General features: G+C 38.2%; 2 protein-coding genes across 4 annotated transcripts; both read right to left on the bottom strand.

Annotated features, from left to right (window-relative positions):
- Positions 1 to 5335: 5335 nt before the first annotated feature.
- Positions 5336 to 9445, bottom strand: LOC126591872 (uncharacterized). Its single transcript, XM_050257578.1, has 8 exons — positions 8938 to 9445; positions 8080 to 8227; positions 7640 to 7790; positions 7418 to 7543; positions 7248 to 7328; positions 6914 to 7106; positions 6570 to 6840; positions 5336 to 5927 (listed from the first exon to the last, which is right to left on the bottom strand). The coding sequence occupies exons 1-8, from the start codon at positions 9130 to 9132 to the stop codon at positions 5677 to 5679; spliced, it is 1416 nt and encodes a 471-aa protein (XP_050113535.1). The 5' UTR covers positions 9133 to 9445; the 3' UTR covers positions 5336 to 5676.
- A 2035-nt stretch (positions 9446 to 11480) lies between these two features.
- On the bottom strand, positions 11481 to 18934 carry LOC126591870 (mediator of RNA polymerase II transcription subunit 33A-like). Of its 3 annotated transcripts, none has more exons than XM_050257574.1 (13): positions 18784 to 18934; positions 17455 to 17723; positions 17176 to 17286; positions 16209 to 16562; positions 15685 to 16001; positions 15460 to 15551; positions 14987 to 15371; positions 14608 to 14818; positions 14412 to 14526; positions 14064 to 14225; positions 13240 to 13900; positions 12839 to 13045; positions 11481 to 12689 (listed from the first exon to the last, which is right to left on the bottom strand). In XM_050257574.1, the coding sequence occupies exons 2-13, from the start codon at positions 17706 to 17708 to the stop codon at positions 11593 to 11595; spliced, it is 3966 nt and encodes a 1321-aa protein (XP_050113531.1). In that variant the 5' UTR covers positions 17709 to 17723; positions 18784 to 18934; the 3' UTR covers positions 11481 to 11592. The 3 variants fall into 3 exon arrangements, with proteins under 3 accessions (XP_050113531.1, XP_050113533.1, XP_050113530.1); XM_050257576.1 differs by lacking the exon at positions 18784 to 18934 and having other exon boundaries at positions 16209 to 16442; positions 16514 to 16562; positions 17455 to 17492; XM_050257573.1 differs by lacking the exon at positions 18784 to 18934 and having other exon boundaries at positions 17455 to 17860.

Here is an 18934-nt window from a genome sequence, read left to right as displayed (position 1 = left end):
ATATATATAGACACACACATATATACATATATATATAAGTACAATTCTCATGTGATTTCTTGTATCAAATGAGAATTCATATATTTCAGTCAAAAAGCAATAGTCATGAAGGGGAATTACATGAGGGGTAGCAGCTACATCAGCTAAATATAAAATATTCCACTACACAAAAGATCAAGACACATTTGCAACACATAATTAGGTTTGGATAAACAAGGCATCTACACCATAAAACAAATTAGAATTACAAACTATCAAATAGAGAGAACAAATTGGCACAAAAACTCAGAATGAATTGCTACAACTTATTCCGACTCATAACAAAAAAACTAAACCGAAAAAACAAGTTGCGCAATTAATTATAGGAAGCCATTGTACCTTATTTCTAGCAAGAACCTACTGATATCGCTTATATTTGCCCGTCTTAGATCAGATCCAAACTTGAGAAACTAAATTGCTAAGAGCTTTACCTATATCGTTGCTAGCCTAGATCGCCTTAATTGTCGCGAGACTAAAATTTCTAGTAAAGAGTTTAACGACGTAAGCAAACATAACCTATTTAACATAAAAATGTTAAGCTGACATTTTAGACGTTCATGGTTAACAATCCATAAAAATGTAATTTCACAATAGATAAGGAGAATTCTTAATGACACGTACTGTCTTCATACTCTCTTCGACAATAGAAGAATAGAGAAAAAAGGGTAAATCTCAGTTTACTACCCTCATATTTCGTGGTTTTCAATATTTAGTACATCAAATTCTTTTCATCATAGAGTCATACCTAAAGTGTAAATTTTGGAATAGTCTCATACATCCGTTAGTCAAACTGTTAAGTCTCCCGTTAAGTGATGATGTGGCTCTCTTGTGGACAATGACTGGGCACCACGTGTCATTAAGGAGTCCACGTGGATTTTATTTCCTTTTCTTCTTCTTTCTTACTTCTCTTCAAAGAAGGGGTTCAGTTTTGAAAAAAAAAATCAAATTAAATAGGGAAAAAAACTACAACTTTCTATTCCAAATCTACAAATTCAATTCCAAACAAAATTTGAATTCTAAATCTGCAAATTCATCATTTATATTACCAACTACCAACAAAGTTTCAAGGGTTCACAACAAAGTTCAATTGTCAACAACTTTCAATTCACAACAAAGTTCAATATACACCCTCTAATTCACACGAAAGTATCAAAAGACCACAATTTTAACAACTAACGAGTCAAGGTGTTCTTCCAAAAACCAAAAAAAGAGTACCAAAAATACCAAAGATCTGTTCAAAACACTAAACATCTATCGGAAAGTTGTATAAAAAAAAAACTAAGGGCATATTCAACTATAACAAAATGAAACTTTAAACAACCTAAAGCATTAAAGCAGCATCATGGAACATTCCTCCTCCTTTTCTGACCTCTTACAATAGACTTTCAAGTGGTTTGAGAGGCTTGAGTTGGTTGAGATGCAGGTTGTGGAGCTTCCTAAGTGCATGGCTGTGATGTCTAAGAGGGTTGTGATGCCTTAGATGTTGAGGCCTAAGTAATGAACCCATATAGCATTAGCACTGACATATACTACACTTCACAAATAACAAATTCACTTAAGAAATAAAAGATCAACAAAAAATATCAAAAGTATACCTCATTTTTCTTGCTTTTTCTTCCTTTTCTAGCAGCCGGAGGAGGATGAGTGGTTGGGCATCTGGCCTTGTTGTGTCCAGAGACCTTGCAAACCCTACACTTCACACTTTTTTGCCCTCTCTTGTTTAACTTGAATTCATTTTCATCACCATCCCTAAGTCTCTTCTTTTTTGGTCTCTTAGGCTGCCTTTTAAAAGTTGGAGGAAGAATGCATTTGTTTTCAGCTGGCTCCCAAAATTTCATACCTTGGACGGGTTGAATCAAGTTTTCATAAGCTTTAAAGTACTTCTCCTTCTTGTACCAAGAGGAAACAAATTCTTCAGGCTATCTCCTTGCATAATAGATGGCCAAGCAACCATGTATGCAAGGAAAGCTTATCAAATCCCATCTTCTGCATGAGCAAGTGCACCCATTCAAATCCACCACAAATATATTGCCTCTGCCTTCATCCATTTCAAACTTTTCTCCTCTAGACCATGTAGCTATAGTGTGTGAGCTTTTCAGTTTGTACTCCTCCAACTTCTGGATTTTTGGGCAAATAGCTCATTTATCCTTCCTCATTGCATCTCTTCTCAACCATACCATCTTCATTAATAAAACTCTTATGGTTTCAAGCATGGTAATAATAGGCTTGTCCCTAGACCTTAGGATAAAAGAATTGAAGCTCTCACATAGGTTGTTTAAGAAAATGTCACACTGAGTGTGTGTCTCAAAATGTGACCTACTCCAATGCAAGGTTGGTCTCTTCACCAACCATTTATAAGCTTCGACATTCAGCCTATTCACCTCAGCCATACTTTCTCTAAAATCAGCGATGGTTGTTGCCTTGGCAGCATTCCACAAAGCATCCTTTAATCTTTTCCCTTTAAACCCATATGCCTTGTAGTTGGTGTATAAGTGCCTAACACATAACCAACGATTACAATTAGGTAGAACCTTCTCAAAAGCTGGTATTAAACCTTTTTGTTTGTCAGAAATGAAAGTCCAAGCACGCTGGTTCACAATTTCCAAGTCAGCAGCTAGCAGTTCCAGGAACCAAACCCAACTGTCATTGTTCTCGAACTCTACTATGGCATATGCAATAACCCAAGTTTGGTTATTTGCATCCATTCACACCGCAGACAGTAACTGGCCCTTGAACACTCCCTTCAAGTGACAACCATCCAATACAAGCTGCCTACATCCATTCTTAAATCCATTTTTGCAAGCCCTCAAACAAATATAAATCCTCTGAAATATCACATGAGCATCATCATAAGGCAACACCTTCATCAGAACTGTACTACCCGAGTTTGTCCTCCTAAACTCATCACAGTACTTCCACAACTTTGTGTACTGATCCACGTTACTCCCCTCAAGGATTTTCAAACACTGAGCTCTCACTCTGTAGGTTGTCTTGAGGTGGATCTAAACCATTCTTTCCTTTTTCACTGTCTCAAAAAATGCAGTGATGGGCATGTTTGGGTTGAGTCTGAACTTGTCCACATTCCTCTTCACAAGCCATGTCATTTTGCAGTTAGGATTTTCTCTCCAAATCCTCGAACATTCATGTTTCCCAACATAGGTTTTCACTTGCATTGAATCTTCATTGTACATCCTGGAAGCATACAATCTCTATTGACAGTTTTTCTCACACCTTGCACTAATCTTCCATTTCTCATTCATTTTTAGCTTAATAGAAGGTGTACCATACTTAATGGAGTGAGACCACACTGTCTCTCTCCATTGTGCAGCATCTCTGAACTTCAATCCATTTTCAAACTTTGGATCGTCCATGTTGGTTTCTTCATTAAACTTAGGGTAGATGTCCTTCTCATTATATTCTGAACCTGAATTGTCCACACTGTGTAGGCCATCTAAGTCTTGGCTCTTATCATCCAGGGGAACGTCTTATACATCCCTTGCATCAATAACATCTTCTAAATGTTGGTTCCCAACCCCTTCACCCTGTTCAGCATCTCCAATGACACTTTATACAACCGTATCATCTACTGCATAACGATCATCATCTTCCAAACTGTAGTCACTATCCACAAACTCACTATCTGTACTGTCATCCTTTGCATTTACTGCCACAAACAATGCATATTTGTTAAAAACCTAAACTTTGCAAAAATAATTGAATAATGAAATTAAAATTGCAAAAATAAATGTTTCAAAAATTTTACCTTCATTAGCTTCTACTCCGGCCCCTTCATTAACTTCTTCAGTTTCATCACCTCCATCATCTTCATCACCTTCATTATCAGCATTTAGAGGACCATCTTCAGCCTCATGTTCATCATCACCATTGTAGGCTATGCCATTCAAAAGACATAGTTGTTTTTCTAAGTGATCAGCACCTCATTTTGCTCTACCCTTCTTCAGTTTTGATCCACTTCCCTTTGTAATCGAAATCGCCACCCTCGATTCCTCAATATTTTCTATAATGACACCTTTTTTTAAAATGCCACTCTCATCTAGATTCATCAAAAGCTTATGTTTCAAGGCAGCTTGCTTCGGACTTAGATGTTCTAGGTAGATTTCTATTTCCCTAGTCCTTGGAACATACTTGCACATTTCACCCACATCTTGGTCCCCTTCAATAAGCCTTAATCCCTCCCTATAAGACATCCCAAGAATCCTATAACGATACAATATAAACCCATCATATCCTAACTCCTTAACCATTTCATCAATCTCGAAAAAAGACATGAAGTCTTTGTCTACGTAATCAAACCAAGCCTCGAACCCTCCCGTATATGCATTTTCAGACTACTTCCCACCGTGGTTAATTTTAAGGCTAAATAATTCAGGCATACCTGCGAAGTCAAGGAAAAAGGTTTTAAAACCCAAAACGTTAACCCAAAATACTAGTAAGACGAATGAAGACAAGGTTTTTTAAAGGCTGCAATAGGGAACTAGGGACCATGAATACAGGGTTTTTTAAAGGCTGTAATTGGGAGCACGAATGAAGACAAAACCACGTGCACATTGAAAACAATTAACAATGCAGAAAACCCACTACAAAACACAATTCTACAAACCATAGAGAAAAAAATGGAATTGGTACTCACAAATCCCTAATCCCTAAAATTCAAAATTGAAAAATCGAAAAACCTAAACCCATATTATCTACACTTCAAAAAAGGTAAGTTACTTACAATAAACCCGTGTCTCAGCTACTTCAATCCTCTTTTTTTCCCACCCCATCGCTAGCGATGGCTTCACGACAACCTTGCCCAGAAACGATGCCCCTTCTTTGATGTGCAAAGGTGTGTGCAACGGCGTGCAAGGTCGAGCGACGGCGAGGCAGAGTGACGCCGCATTGGTAAGGTTTCGAACGAAGATGGGGGATCGCGATTTATGGGGGAGTGAAAAATGGTTTTCACTTTTCACTTTTAACTGTCCTCCTTCTCTGAATTTTGAATTTTGAATTTTTTTATTTTTTATTTTTTTTATTTATTTTTTTAACTGAACCCCTTCTTTGAAAATAAGAAGAAAAAAAATTTCACACGTAGCGCCCATTCATCGTCCACATGAGCGCCATGCCATCACTTAATGGGAGACTTTACAGTTTGACTAACGGATGTATAAGACTGTTTCAAAATTTACACTTTAGGTATGACTTTGGGAATAAAAAAAACTTGATATAATAAATGTTGAAAACCACGAAACATGAGAATAGTAAACTGATATTTACCCAAGAAAAAAACACTGCATGATGAATTTTTTAGGAGTGTTGGTAACCATTCCCTTGAATTTTTTTGAAAGTGTAGCAAACAATTCCCTTTTGAAGTGACAGTAACATACCTCACATGTTGAAAGAAATACAGGACTTACATGTAAACATTTTTTACAAAACCAAAAATCCAGTTCTATTGAAATCTACATTAGCAATTTGAAATCATTTTATGATACAATGCGAGAGCACTTTCAAGAAATCTAATGATACAAAGCCACTGACAATATCCCATATCCACTAACAAGCTAGGCTGCCAAACTAGACTATTTCTCTAACAGCAGCTTCATAGCCCTTGAAAGCTAAAAGATAACCTGAACTTCAGTTTGACCACACATGAACAAAACCATGCCTATTTCCTGTATATATCTCGTTGCGATCTTCATCATAGAAGAGAGCAGTTACGTCTTTCAAAGCATCAGCGACGGTGCTGCTCACCACAGATGAGTTGCTTTGCTTCCTTGAGGAGCCAGCGTTGCCTTCACAGTTGTCGACCTTGGGACCACCATTGCTTGGATTTATTTTGGCCAGGCATTTTCCGGTTAAGATATTGCTAATATGAATAGATCCAGCTGCGAAAAAACAACCATATATGAGATGACAAAATAATATCCTCCTAACTTTTTTCATAACATCAATGCTTAGTCATCACAAGTAACCAAAGTGATTACTAAGTTCTTGCTTTATGGAGAGATTGGAACATGCAAGGATGGGTATAACTTCCAACAACTGTTAGCATTCATGAAAACAACCAGCTCAGCATATCAAATGAACAAACTTATGCTGTTAGAAAATGTCAACCATCATCTTTTGATCTATGAGCCGTGTGTACAGACGTCTGTATTTACTAGAAAGATGCCAGGGACAGTTGCTCGAGGGAAACATAAGGTAAAGAAGTTCATTATAGTTGCACAGAATATCAAGTTACAGTGTTTTTATGTCCATTTGAAAATAAACCAAATTAAGTTTTGATTTTCAGGTTTCACGGTGCTTTAACTTCATAAGCAGGAAGAGAACAAGGCCAACACTGTGCTTAAGTTCAAAAAATTAGACATGAAAAGGATGTTCTAGTTTACAATGTATAATTCCGTTATATTTGTTACTATCTAGACAGTGGACACACATGATCATTAAGCAAGATAGTTCTGAGCCCAGCCAAGAACTCTAAAATCACTAGTTGTACAAAAAACTGAAAAGGAAGTGGAAAGAGATACCATTTGCTTCTGACCAATGATCATCAGAATCAGCCTTGCAGTAAGATATGATAAGATCCTGATCGCTTGTTATATAAATGTTATTGGTATTGCAGTCAGGATGCCATAACAAGTGATCCTCAAATGCAGTTACAAGTTCTCCACGAAAGTTCCACACAGACACCAGTCGATTTCTGAACGTCAGGAATAACTGGTTCTCATACAGAAAAATAAATGCTGATGGAGTTATGAAGTCTGTTCTGCTAACTTCCATCATCTCAGCATTTCGAACCTGCAGAAGTTGATTAGGCATGAATAATCAAGGGTGCAAAAGAACTGTTGACATAATTGCTATATTTACTTACATCCAGAATCTGAAGGTTCTCATTTTCTTGCTTGACGAGAAGCTTTTCATTGAACTGTTCTATGAAGTCCACCTTCTTATTTCTATGAAGTAGATGATTGAAGTCTTTGAGAACTGTGCCATCTTCTATTGATAGAATCTTCAGAGGAACATGGCTAGTAGCTCTGTTATAAATCAACAGCATGATGCCTGGACTGTTACAAACAACAGAAATTATGGGGTACAGTGAATATAGAAGAATTGTTTTAAGAACTTAAGCATCATTATTGGTCAACAAACTATGCAAAGTAAGCACAACCGTTTCAAGAGGGGTAGGGAACAAGAAAGAGACATACCTGATTTTGATTTCTTGTACATGTTTGTCTGATATAGAGTACAGCATGGTATAGTTTTTAAGGTCAAACACCTTGTATATACTGCCCAGTACCACAAAAAAGGGATGTCCGTTAGTATCCTAATGGATTTGGTAATTGTATATTAGAAATGTTACACAATGAAAACATACCTATCCTGTGCTGAGTATGTCAGCACCTTGCCATTAACATCATCAAACTCTACAAACCCAGGCCACTTCAAAGACTCAGACTCGAAAAGAGCAAAGCCAGCTTCTGGCTGTCCCCTCCTTATATATCTAGCCAAAGAATAAACAATAACAGAACATAAGAAACAGATAATCAATGAAGGCAATGAAAAAGCTACACATAAATATTGAGTTCAATCTACCCACTCAATCCTTGTGGATCTGCATTTCAAAGAGCTGAAGTTGTCTGATGCATAAACCGAAACTGTGATGAGCGAATCGTTGTTCTTATTATAGAACAAGCTCCGAATGACTTCATCAGGACTAACATTCATGAAACAAATCCTCTCATTTTTCTCTGCAATATGAATAGCCAACTGGGAATAAGTAAGATTCCATTCACCCGCGATTGGGCCTTAATGCTTGGTCACCCAGTCTTGTTTCTACTTTTCTAGTCAATTTAAGTCCAATTATTATATATTGGATCTTCCTCTATTTAAAATGCGTATCTCCTCCTTCAATTGTTGTGATTTATCATTCAAATTGACTAACCTAACCTATTGTAATATTTACTAGACTGGAAATACGGAATATAAAGTTCTGCATTTGGTCAGTACAATATTCAATACCGTTCGGCATGTTATTACCTCTACTAAAAGCTGCGCAAACACCAGAGTGTGCAAGAGCAAAGACTATGTCACGTGCGGCAACTATCTCAATGACCTTTGTCCTTTTCATCAGAAAAGGCAATATGGCCGAAGAATGCCCCTTGGGGTCATGAGTATCATATTCCTCCTGAAGCAGAAATTAACTAATTAGGTACCCAAAAAAAAACAGCATGATATTGATAACCACCATGATATGCTTGACAGATAAAGTAAGGATTACCATGAATATCAACTTTACTGTTCGACAATAAAAGAAAAAATGTTGGGTCACATTTGGTGGAGGTTTTCAGTTTGACCGTCATACCCCCACATGTTACCAATGTTTTACCACTCTAATTGTTTACCCAACACTATGCCCTAGTCCCCTAATATATCAACCCCGTCACCCACTCATATCTTAACACATGGATTGGCAACATCACGTTACTGCCACAATAAAAATTTCTCCATAACTTGAGCTTCTAAGTTCTAATGCTCCGTATTTAGTAGGTAATTAATATGATCACAAGATTTATTCTAAGGCCAGCAGCAGAATCTACAGAAACAAACCCTGGGCAATCAAAAAGTACATAAACCGAGGCTACAATGATATGAGCCGGGTGGGAAACACCAGATCAAAACATCTCTAAAATGTTAGGATTATCACTAAATCCGAATTCGAATTCAGTTTCAAGTATCTTACTTTGATTACAAGAATTGCTCTAAGTTGAATCCCCAGAAAAACATCAAGCACAAAACAATTTCAACAAACTTTCAGGCGAAAAAAAATTGAAAATTTTCAATTGCATTGGATTAATAATACTAATAGGAAATGAGATAAATGAAAAGAAAACGAACCACGAGGTGCATGTTGCGGAACCTCTCCTGGGAATTGCTCATCCCAAAAGCTCTATCACGCTTCGAAGAAATCTCACGCCTCTGAAGCTTCTTCACGCTGTTTACGAACCCATCGGAGCTACCCCTCTTCTTCGCCACCACTCGCCGGACGGAGCACGGCCGAGGACTTGCCGATATTCTCCTTCCCACTTCCATTCTCAACTCTCAGATTCTGGTTTCATACACCACCCAATATATATTCAAATTCAAATTCAAATTCAAAATACATATATATCCACACACCCAAATCCTCCCTTCCACAACGTTCGACAATTAGGTGAAATGGAAGCCCTTTTGGGATGGGATCACAAGAATCCCCACAAAACCCTAATTTTTGTGAAATTTCATCGTCTGGAAAGAGGGGTTGAAAATTGGGAGAGCTCTGAAAAAGTGTCAGAGCCAGCGATTAGAGAGGAAGAGGTAGAGAATTAATCAGAACAAAATAGCAGACATAATTATCAATAAATAAATAAATAAAAATATAAAAGGATGGGCACGTCCCAGATATGTAATTATATTATTATTTTAATTTCTATTTCCAGATTCTCCTAAATTTTGAATGGCCCGCCAATCCGCTACCGCCGAATGCTAAGAGCAACTCTATCCTTGATGGTTGATCGGGGGACAAGCGAAGGGAAAGGGCCCGAGGGCCGGTGGATAGGGCTCCAGTGTTGGGCAGCTCGAGTGAAGGTGGGAGTCCGAGGGCCAGGTTCGTGGAGGATTGCCAGCCCTGCAGTCCGAGGTGGGTGTGACGTCAAGCTGACGTCAGGCCTAGCGTCGATCCTTTTTTTATTTTTTTTGTGTCAGGCGCGTGCCCCACACTCGCGAGTGGGGGCACGTCAACCAACAGCTTTATAGGGCACAAGGCACGGGCACCAGTTTCAGCAGGTGACTGTTGGGAAGCCACGTGGCTTCCTATGATCCGTTTGATCTCAACGGCTCTTTAATATGAGCTGTCCGATTTGAAACGGTAATAAAAACACTGATTTAATATCAACCGTTCGATCTGAGATCAACGATTGATATTAATCCGCTTTATAAATTAAAAAAATAGTTTTAAAATTAAGAAAAGTTATTGTTGTGACACGTGTCACAATCTGAAGTGTTCGAATTTAATTTTTTTTAAATCCAACGGCATAGATTAATTATTTGAATAAAAAAATTTAAAAATTGTAAAAAATCAGAAAAAAAATTTCTGAAAATTAAAAAAAAAAATGTTTCTACTTTTCTATAAATATCTTCTCATTATCATCTATCCTACACCACAATTTCATATGTTCTTAACTACTTTCAATCACATTCCTATCTTTCTCTCAAAGTTTCAATCCAATTTTTTTCAACAAAATGACTACTGATGCAGGTACGAATTGGACATCTCTTGAAGATGTTGCATTGTGTACTAGCTGGGTTGAAGTTACTCATAGTTCGCGTACAGGTCATGAGATGCAATTGCGAGAAATGTGGAGTCTTATTCATACCAATTATCTTGAGAAAATGGGTGGGAGTAGAACCAAAGAATCGATGTCTAGTCGTTGGAAATTACTTAGCCAATCGTTTACTATTTGGAGAGACACCTTGGCACAAGCTAGTAGTAATCTTCGAAGTGGAGAAAATTACACGGATCAGGTAACAATATATTATTTATTTGTTTGTACTATACCCAAATTTACATTGTAATTATTTGTTTGTATTATTTATTTGTTACCTACTTTAATTATAATTATTTGTTTGTATTATTTATTTGTTACCTACTTTGATTATAATTTTTTGTTTGTATTATTTATTTGTTACCTACTTTAATTATAATTATTTGTTTGTATTATTTATTGGTTACCTACTTTGATTATAATTTTTTGTTTGTATTATTTATTTGTTACCTACTTTAATTATAATTATTTGTTTGTATTATTTATTTGTTACCTACATTGATTATAATTATTTATTCTCCCCCATTGTGTAGCTAATTAAAGCACAAGCTTGGTATGATGCCAAAACCAAAACCAAAAATAAATCATTTAACCGGTAGGAATGTTGGAATATTGTCAAAGATTGTCCTAAATTTCAGAGTTGTGCATGTCAATCCAGAAGTTGTCATGAACAGCACCCCTCTACACTCTACACTTGATAATGGATCGCATGAAGATGATGCAGAAGAAGTGCCCAAAACTCCCATTCCTGAACAAGCGTCGGGTTCGACCCGTTATCCAATTAGGTCTCAAGGTAAGAAGGCTTAAAGAGAAAAGGAAGTGCTTCCAAGTATGATTATGCAAAGTACATGGAAGAACTTACTCGCCATAGTGAATTGATTTTGGCCCGGGAAATGACGAAATTTGAGGCTGATAAGGCTAGAGAGGAGGCAAAAGCTGCAGCTGTTGAGAGAATTTCAAGCTAATGAGAGAGAAAGAGAGCTACTTAGGCAAGAAATGGAACTGGTTAGAGAAGAAAGAATGGTTCCTCCTCTATCGATGCTTCCAACCCAATACATAATCTAGTTGCACAAGCAATTTTCGAACGATTATGCACTTTGTAATTAGCTCTTTTATTTTATCATGTTCGATGTTCTTTTTTTCTTCCTTGTAAAAAGGTCTACATCTTGAAATGTGTTTGAATTCAGACTCAGTCCAGTACATTTACTACTAATTCGGCGGCAGTTCCGACGGCCGAAGCCCCGCCTCTTTCGAGAAGCGAAAGGGCCAGTTCACATGCGTGCCACCCTCTCAGTCCGCCGGCCAATTTCCTCAACGTCTCCACCTTCACTTCTCGTATCCACACCGGAGCAAAGTTCACCATCAAACCCACCAAGCAAGAAACATAAGCTTTCCAAGTAGCTGGATGACAACCAAGCGATATGTTCCCCTCCAATGCCCCTGCCAGAAAGTCCATGTGGATCCCGACAACCCTCACTCGTCTTGAGAGTGCCCATGATGGCAAGTTGTCTCCGATGCCCCATTCGATTGAGCCTGACAGAATCACCAGATATGCCATCGCATACCCCTCCATTACATGGGACACAGCGTTTGCCTCCCCGAGTCTCTCATCCTTTGACGAGAGCAACCAGTTTGGGATGGTTTCCCGGTACAGTTCTTGAACCAGCTGGACTCCGCCTGTGACGCACAAGAGACTTGCACCAAGTGAGGCCACTTCCTTTGTCTTTGCAATGGCTAGGCACTGTGATACCTGACTAGAATTCAAGCGAGGGGAGTCCGTTCTTGCACATCTGGTGGCTAATTTCACAGCATACTCTGCCACTAGTCCTACAATCACATCATTCACAAGTTGGGCAACGTGTATTGTCCGGCAAGAGCGCAGGTATAGAAACCCAGGTGCCACGGAAGGACGAGCATTAATATCTGCGATGGTAAAACCCAACAGACCATTCACACTGCTTTGACTGGACAACGAAGAGGTTGAAGCATGGGGCGTGCCAAGAAATGAGGAGAAGCAACTTCTCAGAAGCTGTGCAACAGCATCTTTGTTTTGTCTAAATATGGAGCGAGAAGTTGATACAACAATGAAATTATGCCAGCGGCGGACCTTTTGAGCCCACAAACAGCCTACAATAGGCATGCTAGGCCAACAACAACCTGATGCACAGTTCTCCAAGGCCAGCCCAGCAACAGCATGGATGTATTCAAAGCTCTTCTCGAGTTTAAAAGTAATGGTTAAACTCACAAGAGCAGCCAGTGGAAGTGGGAGCATTGCGGTTGAAATCCCTGCAAGGCATTAAAAGGGTTTTAGTATTGGAAATGCAAAAGATATTCTTCGGTGAGTATGACATTATGTAAATTGAACAATCATTATCAATCTCTATGAGCATCTGTGAATTCTACTAAGAAGACGAAGACAAATGAAGTTTAGTTACCAGAGGTACAGCTCGGAACATTGACACCAACAGCACCGAGTATTTCTTTTATTTCAGACTCAACTGACTGAAGAATCACTGCTGGACTAGGCCAGTCTATTCCATTCATAGGCACGGGTTTCCATATACCACGAGTAACTTCTGCAGAGAAGTAACTAATAATGGCAGCAAGAGAAGCGGGCAGAAACTCAACGAGGTCTCTCAGGCCTGCAAAAGCATTGAAGGGATAATTAGAAGGAATTTCATCTAAAATTTAAAAAGTAAACTAAACACCCTAATTTTTTTTCCCAGTATCCATAAAGTTACATATTCATCAGCTGATGAAAGAAGCAGAGTTCAGAAACAAAAGCTAAAACCATATAATGAGCGTCAACTGACAAGTGCAGTAGCATCCGACTAACCTGTTGTCAGGTCCCGAGATGAAAGCCTGCCATGGGCACAAGCAGTTAAAATGGCATCAAGGACAAAAGGAATGGCTTCCAATACCTCCCAAGCGGGAAGCATTGGTCTCTGACACGAATCTTCTCCAGTATCTGCAGGGGAGCCACTAATACTGGCGCTTGATGGTCCAGAAGAGTTACTTGGTGGGGCCCCACTTCTAGTTATTTTCCAGTAAATCATACTTAATATCTTATTAGCAACTTCATGGACAGAATTTCCACTAGAGAGACTGGTAAGTGTTGAAGTCATACAAGATTTGTTTTGACGGTACCAGGCTTGTAATTTTGGATAAGAATCAATGTACATAGGTTCCATAGATGATGATTCAAGCTGATCCCCACTGCCGTTCGTCTCATTCCAGGCAGGTGCAATGTGACCATTGCGCAATAACAAAAGATACTCCAACGTCAGCACACCTCCAACTGGTCCTCCCCTGTCCGTAATGTATTGCTCGAGAGGTGGTCTATAAAATTTCCATAACCGAAGTAGAAAAAGAAATGCCAAAGAAAAGACCATGTAAATGGAGGACTCATCACCCATGCTTGATTTGTTATTTGATGTAGGCTTAAGTGATCCAAAGACCTCACAAAGCGGGATTAAAGAAGCTGCAACTTCAGGGACCTGGATGAACAGAGTTTTTTTGGAGCCATAAGAACGCTGGAACTTCAACTTCATGTGAATTAATTGAATCAAATAGGAAGAAGAGCTTTACGAGAAGAAACGCGTGCCAAGTTTAAATAATTCTTTGATACCAATTTCTACACCATGAGACTATTTCACTCACCTTACCATGCAAAGAAAGAATGTGAACTGTATCAATATAGGAAGCTCCGAAAAGGAGGGCACTCAGCATTGACATATAATCAGTTAAGTGACTTCTTGGTCCAGTATAATTGGGAGGTACGGGAGGAGAAAGAAGCTTCACCACAAAGTGCACAACATGTTCCTGAAAGCAGCAAAGTTCAGGGATCCATATGTAATTCTCTTAATAATAATTTTCTTAAATACCATAACATTGTCAAAATTTGAAGAACGACATGAGATAAAAGGCACCATTAGGCTCTTCGAGAAAAATAGGACTTGAAAAATAGTCAAATGTAAAATCTCCAGTATTACTGCATGGTTTTTCAACCTGAATGTTCCATCCACTTCTGAGAGATGCACCACATAGGATCTTTGCAGCAGCTGACTTCTCCTCCTCAGACCCATTTAGTGCAACATGATATAACTTCTCTATCTCTTCTAAACTTGAACAAGAGAAAAAGGAGAAAATAATCAGCTGAAGATCAGCTCGTATTACAACTAATTTCAGATGTTTTTCATTGTACCTTGAAGCTGGTGTCGTGATAAGGGAGTTTATTACGGAATCCCTCAGTGGTTCTCCTTCCATGAATGTTGACCAAGGGGATTTTTGAATTGGTAATGTGTCTGACGGTGACATCGTGGATGCAGACACATAACTGGGCCAATAATATGCTGATGTGTCAATTAAATTTCTTGCAATGCAAGCTTCCACAATAAGGTGCCTCATGTCACCACCTGAAAACATTTGAGCCAATTACAAAATTATTACCAGAACCAAATTCAGAGACAGTAGCAGGATGCATGTTTACACCTTTTCTTTAATATGAGATCCACGACTAAAATAAACATGCATTAATCATGATCAAATCAAAATGAGTGGTGAGACAGATTTCTAAAATAAACCTGCTTTGATACAGACGTCACCACCACTGCCTGCACCTGATGTATCCTTTTCATTCTTGGAATTATGTACAAAGCGAGCTGCTTTTGTTGCTGCAATATTAGCTGAATCCACGACTGATGAAGGAGGACATAAGAGGCCAGAGAAATTTCCAAGGACCTGGAGAGATGAAATCAGGCCCTGTTTCCTTGAAGTATTAGCTTTACCATCCATTTTGTGTCCATATCCATTCTCCGTGTTCCCAGACACAGTATCTCCCTGAATAGAAGAGGAATCCAACTTGGTCTCATCCTTCAAAACGTTAGCAATGGCCAAGGGGACAATAGACAGAAGAACACAAAGACGGGACTCAAGATGCGGTATAGGGCCTTCAAGAGGGTCACGTTCCTGCAAAAGAAGAATGAAGGAGAAATTAACTATCCATGCTATTTTTTTTTCCTTTCTAAAATATATGCTGACATGGAGTAGTCTCAACTCGTTGCACAAGTCGAAGAGCTGAGAGCCAGAGTGCTAGGAAGGTTTCTTGCCAGCTTGCCTGGTTAAATACTTGCAGTGTCATGATTCCTTCTGCGTTAGGTCAGTGAAATTAAGAATTAGTTGAATTTTTTGCGGTTTTCTTTTCTTTATTCAATCGGAACTAAAGTCAGACGTGCATGCATGCATACATATATTCATTTGAGAGTCTTCAAAAGGACTATACCTGCAAGTATATCAACGACTGATTTAATAGAAAGTTGCTTTCCATCCATTGCATTTTCCATGTATATATCGAAACGAACCCAACAAGTGGAATGACCAAATCCTGGGTTGCAGTGGAATACTGGCTTCTGAGACCCACTATCAAGAAGCACCCCAATGAGCTTGTGCTTATTTAACTGGTATTTAAAACCTGAGACTCTTTGAATGTTGGCAGATAATCTTGCCAGCGGTTCCACTGCAGAACTCAAATCTGAGGACGCAAGTTGACGTCCTTCAAGAAATCGTAGCCTCTTCAGGAGGCCATTGAATATTTCAGGCCTATGAATAGAAGTGGATTAGACAAAAAATTAATTATTAGTCTCTCGTTGACAATCAACATGCATCCTTTTTCATATAAATGTTTTTAGTGTACTGACAGAACAATTAAGAAAATTAATAAATAACATGAACTGTCAATATTGCATGGTTGGATTCTGACAGCATCAGCAAATTGAAGGTGAGAAATATTATGAATGAGAAGCTTACATATTCAAGTGAACAAGTCGAAGCAGAACCAAAGCTTTTCTGCTTTCAGTTAGTTTTGCCAGCACCTCTATGGCCAAAAAAGAATTCATTTTCCTTATCCGTTGATGATGTTCTTTAATTTTGAAATTCTTACTTTCCCTGGAATCAATTTCCATATCACTGTAGTCTGCACCTCCAAAATCTGATCTTGGCCTCTTTCGGGATGTCATTTTGAATCCCCAATCATCCAACGTACTGTCAATCAAGCAACTGATTACACTGAAAAAGAACAAGACCAATGCATGTCCAAGCTCCACAACACGAACCTTATAAGTCTGAGAAAGGTCAAGGGCAACATCAATGGATTCCATTATCCTGAAAGACAGAAGAATTAAAGTTTCAGCACTTCATCCAATTGATTGAGTGCAAAAACCATGCTAACAATGTCGGTATTCCTTTTCCCAAACATTTTGACTCGTGTTCACGAAACCAAACTAAACCATCTAAACCAAGAAGCAAACTTTCCACCAAGTTCGAAAATGAATAGAGATTAAGCCATCTGAACCACAATAGCATTAGACAAACAGAAAGCTAATCAAAATAGAGCATAATAAAATGAAACAAAATTAAACCATCTAAGCCAAGACAGGAAATGTTGATCAAGTTTCGAAACTGCATAGAGATTAAACCATCTAAACCAACCATAACGCAAACACTTCCACCAAATCAAACCATCTAAACCACAACGGCGTTAGACAAACAAAAGTTAATCAAAACAGAGCATAATACAATGAAACAAAACTAAACCGTCCAAATCAAGATTTTAAATTTCCAACAAATACGACAATGCATCGAGACTAAACATCTAAACCAACCAAGATGCAAACTTTTCCACCAACTAAAACCATCTAAAGTTCTAAACCACAATGGCATCAGGCAAACATGAAATTAATCAAAAATGGGCACAACATGAGATTCGTAAGCTCACTTTTCTTTGGAAACATGACCAGAAAGTGGACCAAATGAAAATGCGTATCTTCTCAGGAGTTCAAGATAGAGTCTATAAGCTTCTGGTTGAGACCATCTATTGGGAATCACACTGTGACACAAAAAATACACAAAATCATTCAATCAAACAAAACCATTGTCAATGTGTTAATTGGGTAGCGAATTTCAACCCCTTCAGCCGTCTTCGAGGCTAAAAGATGAGTGTCAAAATCGCGAAAATAATTTTAAAAAATGCAGTGAGTGGGGAAGTGTAGAGTACCTGGAAGACAAAATGGAGAGGACATGGGGAGGGGAGAGGAGGCCGGAGGAGAGAGCAATGTCAAGAAACTTCCAAAGGGAAGGTCGGTTGTGTTGGAAGCAGAGTTGGGATACCAACACTTCCCCCAACTCAATGCTCGGAGCTGCCTCGACCCATTTCCCCACTTTCACCGCCCACTCCACCGGGCTCTCCGTTCCCCTCTGCTTCCCCGCCGACACCAGCTCCGCCACCCGCCGCTGCAGTTCACTCCCCATTCCAATGGACCCCACCTGCAAAGTTCCACCCTTTCTTATCAAATCCATTTTGTTTTGGAGTTTCTCAAATTTATAATTAAAAATTGCCCATGTATACAGTCCTGCTGCTGCCGCTCACACAACATAACTGTGTGATTATTTTTGTGGGAAGGGAAGGGTTGTTAGGTGTTTATAATTTTGTATGTAGGAGCACCTACCACAACCACGCACTCCTCACCTCAAACTCAAATGTTCGTTGTGACGAAAATACAGTGCTAACAGGAAACGTTGTCATACAAGCGCACTAGAAAAATTATTATTTTTAATTGTATAGTAATATGTGGTATACTAGCTGTGTTTAAGACATATTGAAAAATCTCTCTTCTTCATATATGAAAAAGACTTTTATCTTGTCATTTTGTGTTGGTAATATAATATTTAAAATAAGGCTTTTAGCTAAATGGTTACTGAGATTGACATAATTTCTCACTTTAATCTTCACTTTAGTCCTTAGTGGTCCCTGAGTTTGTCTACCATCAATTATTTTAGTCATTCCGTGAAAATCTCTATTAAATAAAGACTAAAATGACAAAAATATCTTTAATTTTTGTCAAATCATATTGGTTATTCCGTAAAAAAAATATTTTAAATAAGAATCAAATGACAAAAATAGCCTTAATTTTGGTCAAATCATTTTGGTTCGTTGTTTATTATATTGAGAGTGTTTTTGTCATTTTGCTCTTTATTTAAGACAACTTTTCACGAAATGACTAAAATGATTGATGGTAAACAAATTCAATGATCCCTTCTATTGATTTTAAATATCAAAGACCAAGGTGAAGAGTTGTACCAATTTCAAAGATCATTTTGACTAAAAAGTCTAAAATTTACTTTGTAGTCATAGATCATCGTATCATCAACATTAATTTGTAGTCATAAATCACCGTATCATCAACATAAAAATTAATTTGTAGTTATAGATCACCGTATCATCAACATAAAAGTTGCTCAAAAAATGCATCATTTGATTCAATTTTCATGCCCAAATGCCAATGAATCAAAAATTTCTCACCAATCTACTAAAAAAACTTCTTACCAATCTACTGCTACCAATTCTCTTTTGCTTTGCCTACTGCATCCAACGCTTCAACCTGCCCGCCATGAAGATTAAGAGCATCGAGATTTTGCTTTTGCCCAACTGCAATTAACTGAGCAAAATGCAAAGGTAAAGGAATTGAGTTGAATGG

This window comes from Malus sylvestris, chromosome 12, assembly GCF_916048215.2.
Source record: "Malus sylvestris chromosome 12, drMalSylv7.2, whole genome shotgun sequence".
Lineage (NCBI taxonomy): Eukaryota > Viridiplantae > Streptophyta > Magnoliopsida > Rosales > Rosaceae > Malus > Malus sylvestris.
Note: the sequence above shows the minus strand (reverse complement) of the source record. Positions and strands in the feature narration are given on the sequence as shown.

Excerpts from the sequence above, each read along its gene's own strand:
- LOC126591870 (XM_050257573.1), bottom strand. The coding sequence starts at position 17,756 with ATGGATTTGATAAGAAAGGGTGGAACTTTGCAGGTGGGGTCCATTGGA. Across the intron at positions 15,552-15,684 it reads AGTCGTTGATATACTTGCAG|AAGGAATCATGACACTGCAA; the intron begins GTATAGTCCTTT and ends GACCTAACGCAG. Across the intron at positions 12,690-12,838 it reads TGTTCCGAGCTGTACCTCTG|GGATTTCAACCGCAATGCTC; the intron begins GTAACTAAACTT and ends AATGCCTTGCAG.
- LOC126591872 (XM_050257578.1), bottom strand. The coding sequence starts at position 9,132 with ATGGAAGTGGGAAGGAGAATATCGGCAAGTCCTCGGCCGTGCTCCGTC. Across the intron at positions 7,791-8,079 it reads TTGCGCAGCTTTTAGTAGAG|AGAAAAATGAGAGGATTTGT; the intron begins GTAATAACATGC and ends TTCATATTGCAG. Across the intron at positions 7,544-7,639 it reads TGCAGATCCACAAGGATTGA|ATATATAAGGAGGGGACAGC; the intron begins GTGGGTAGATTG and ends TTCTTTGGCTAG.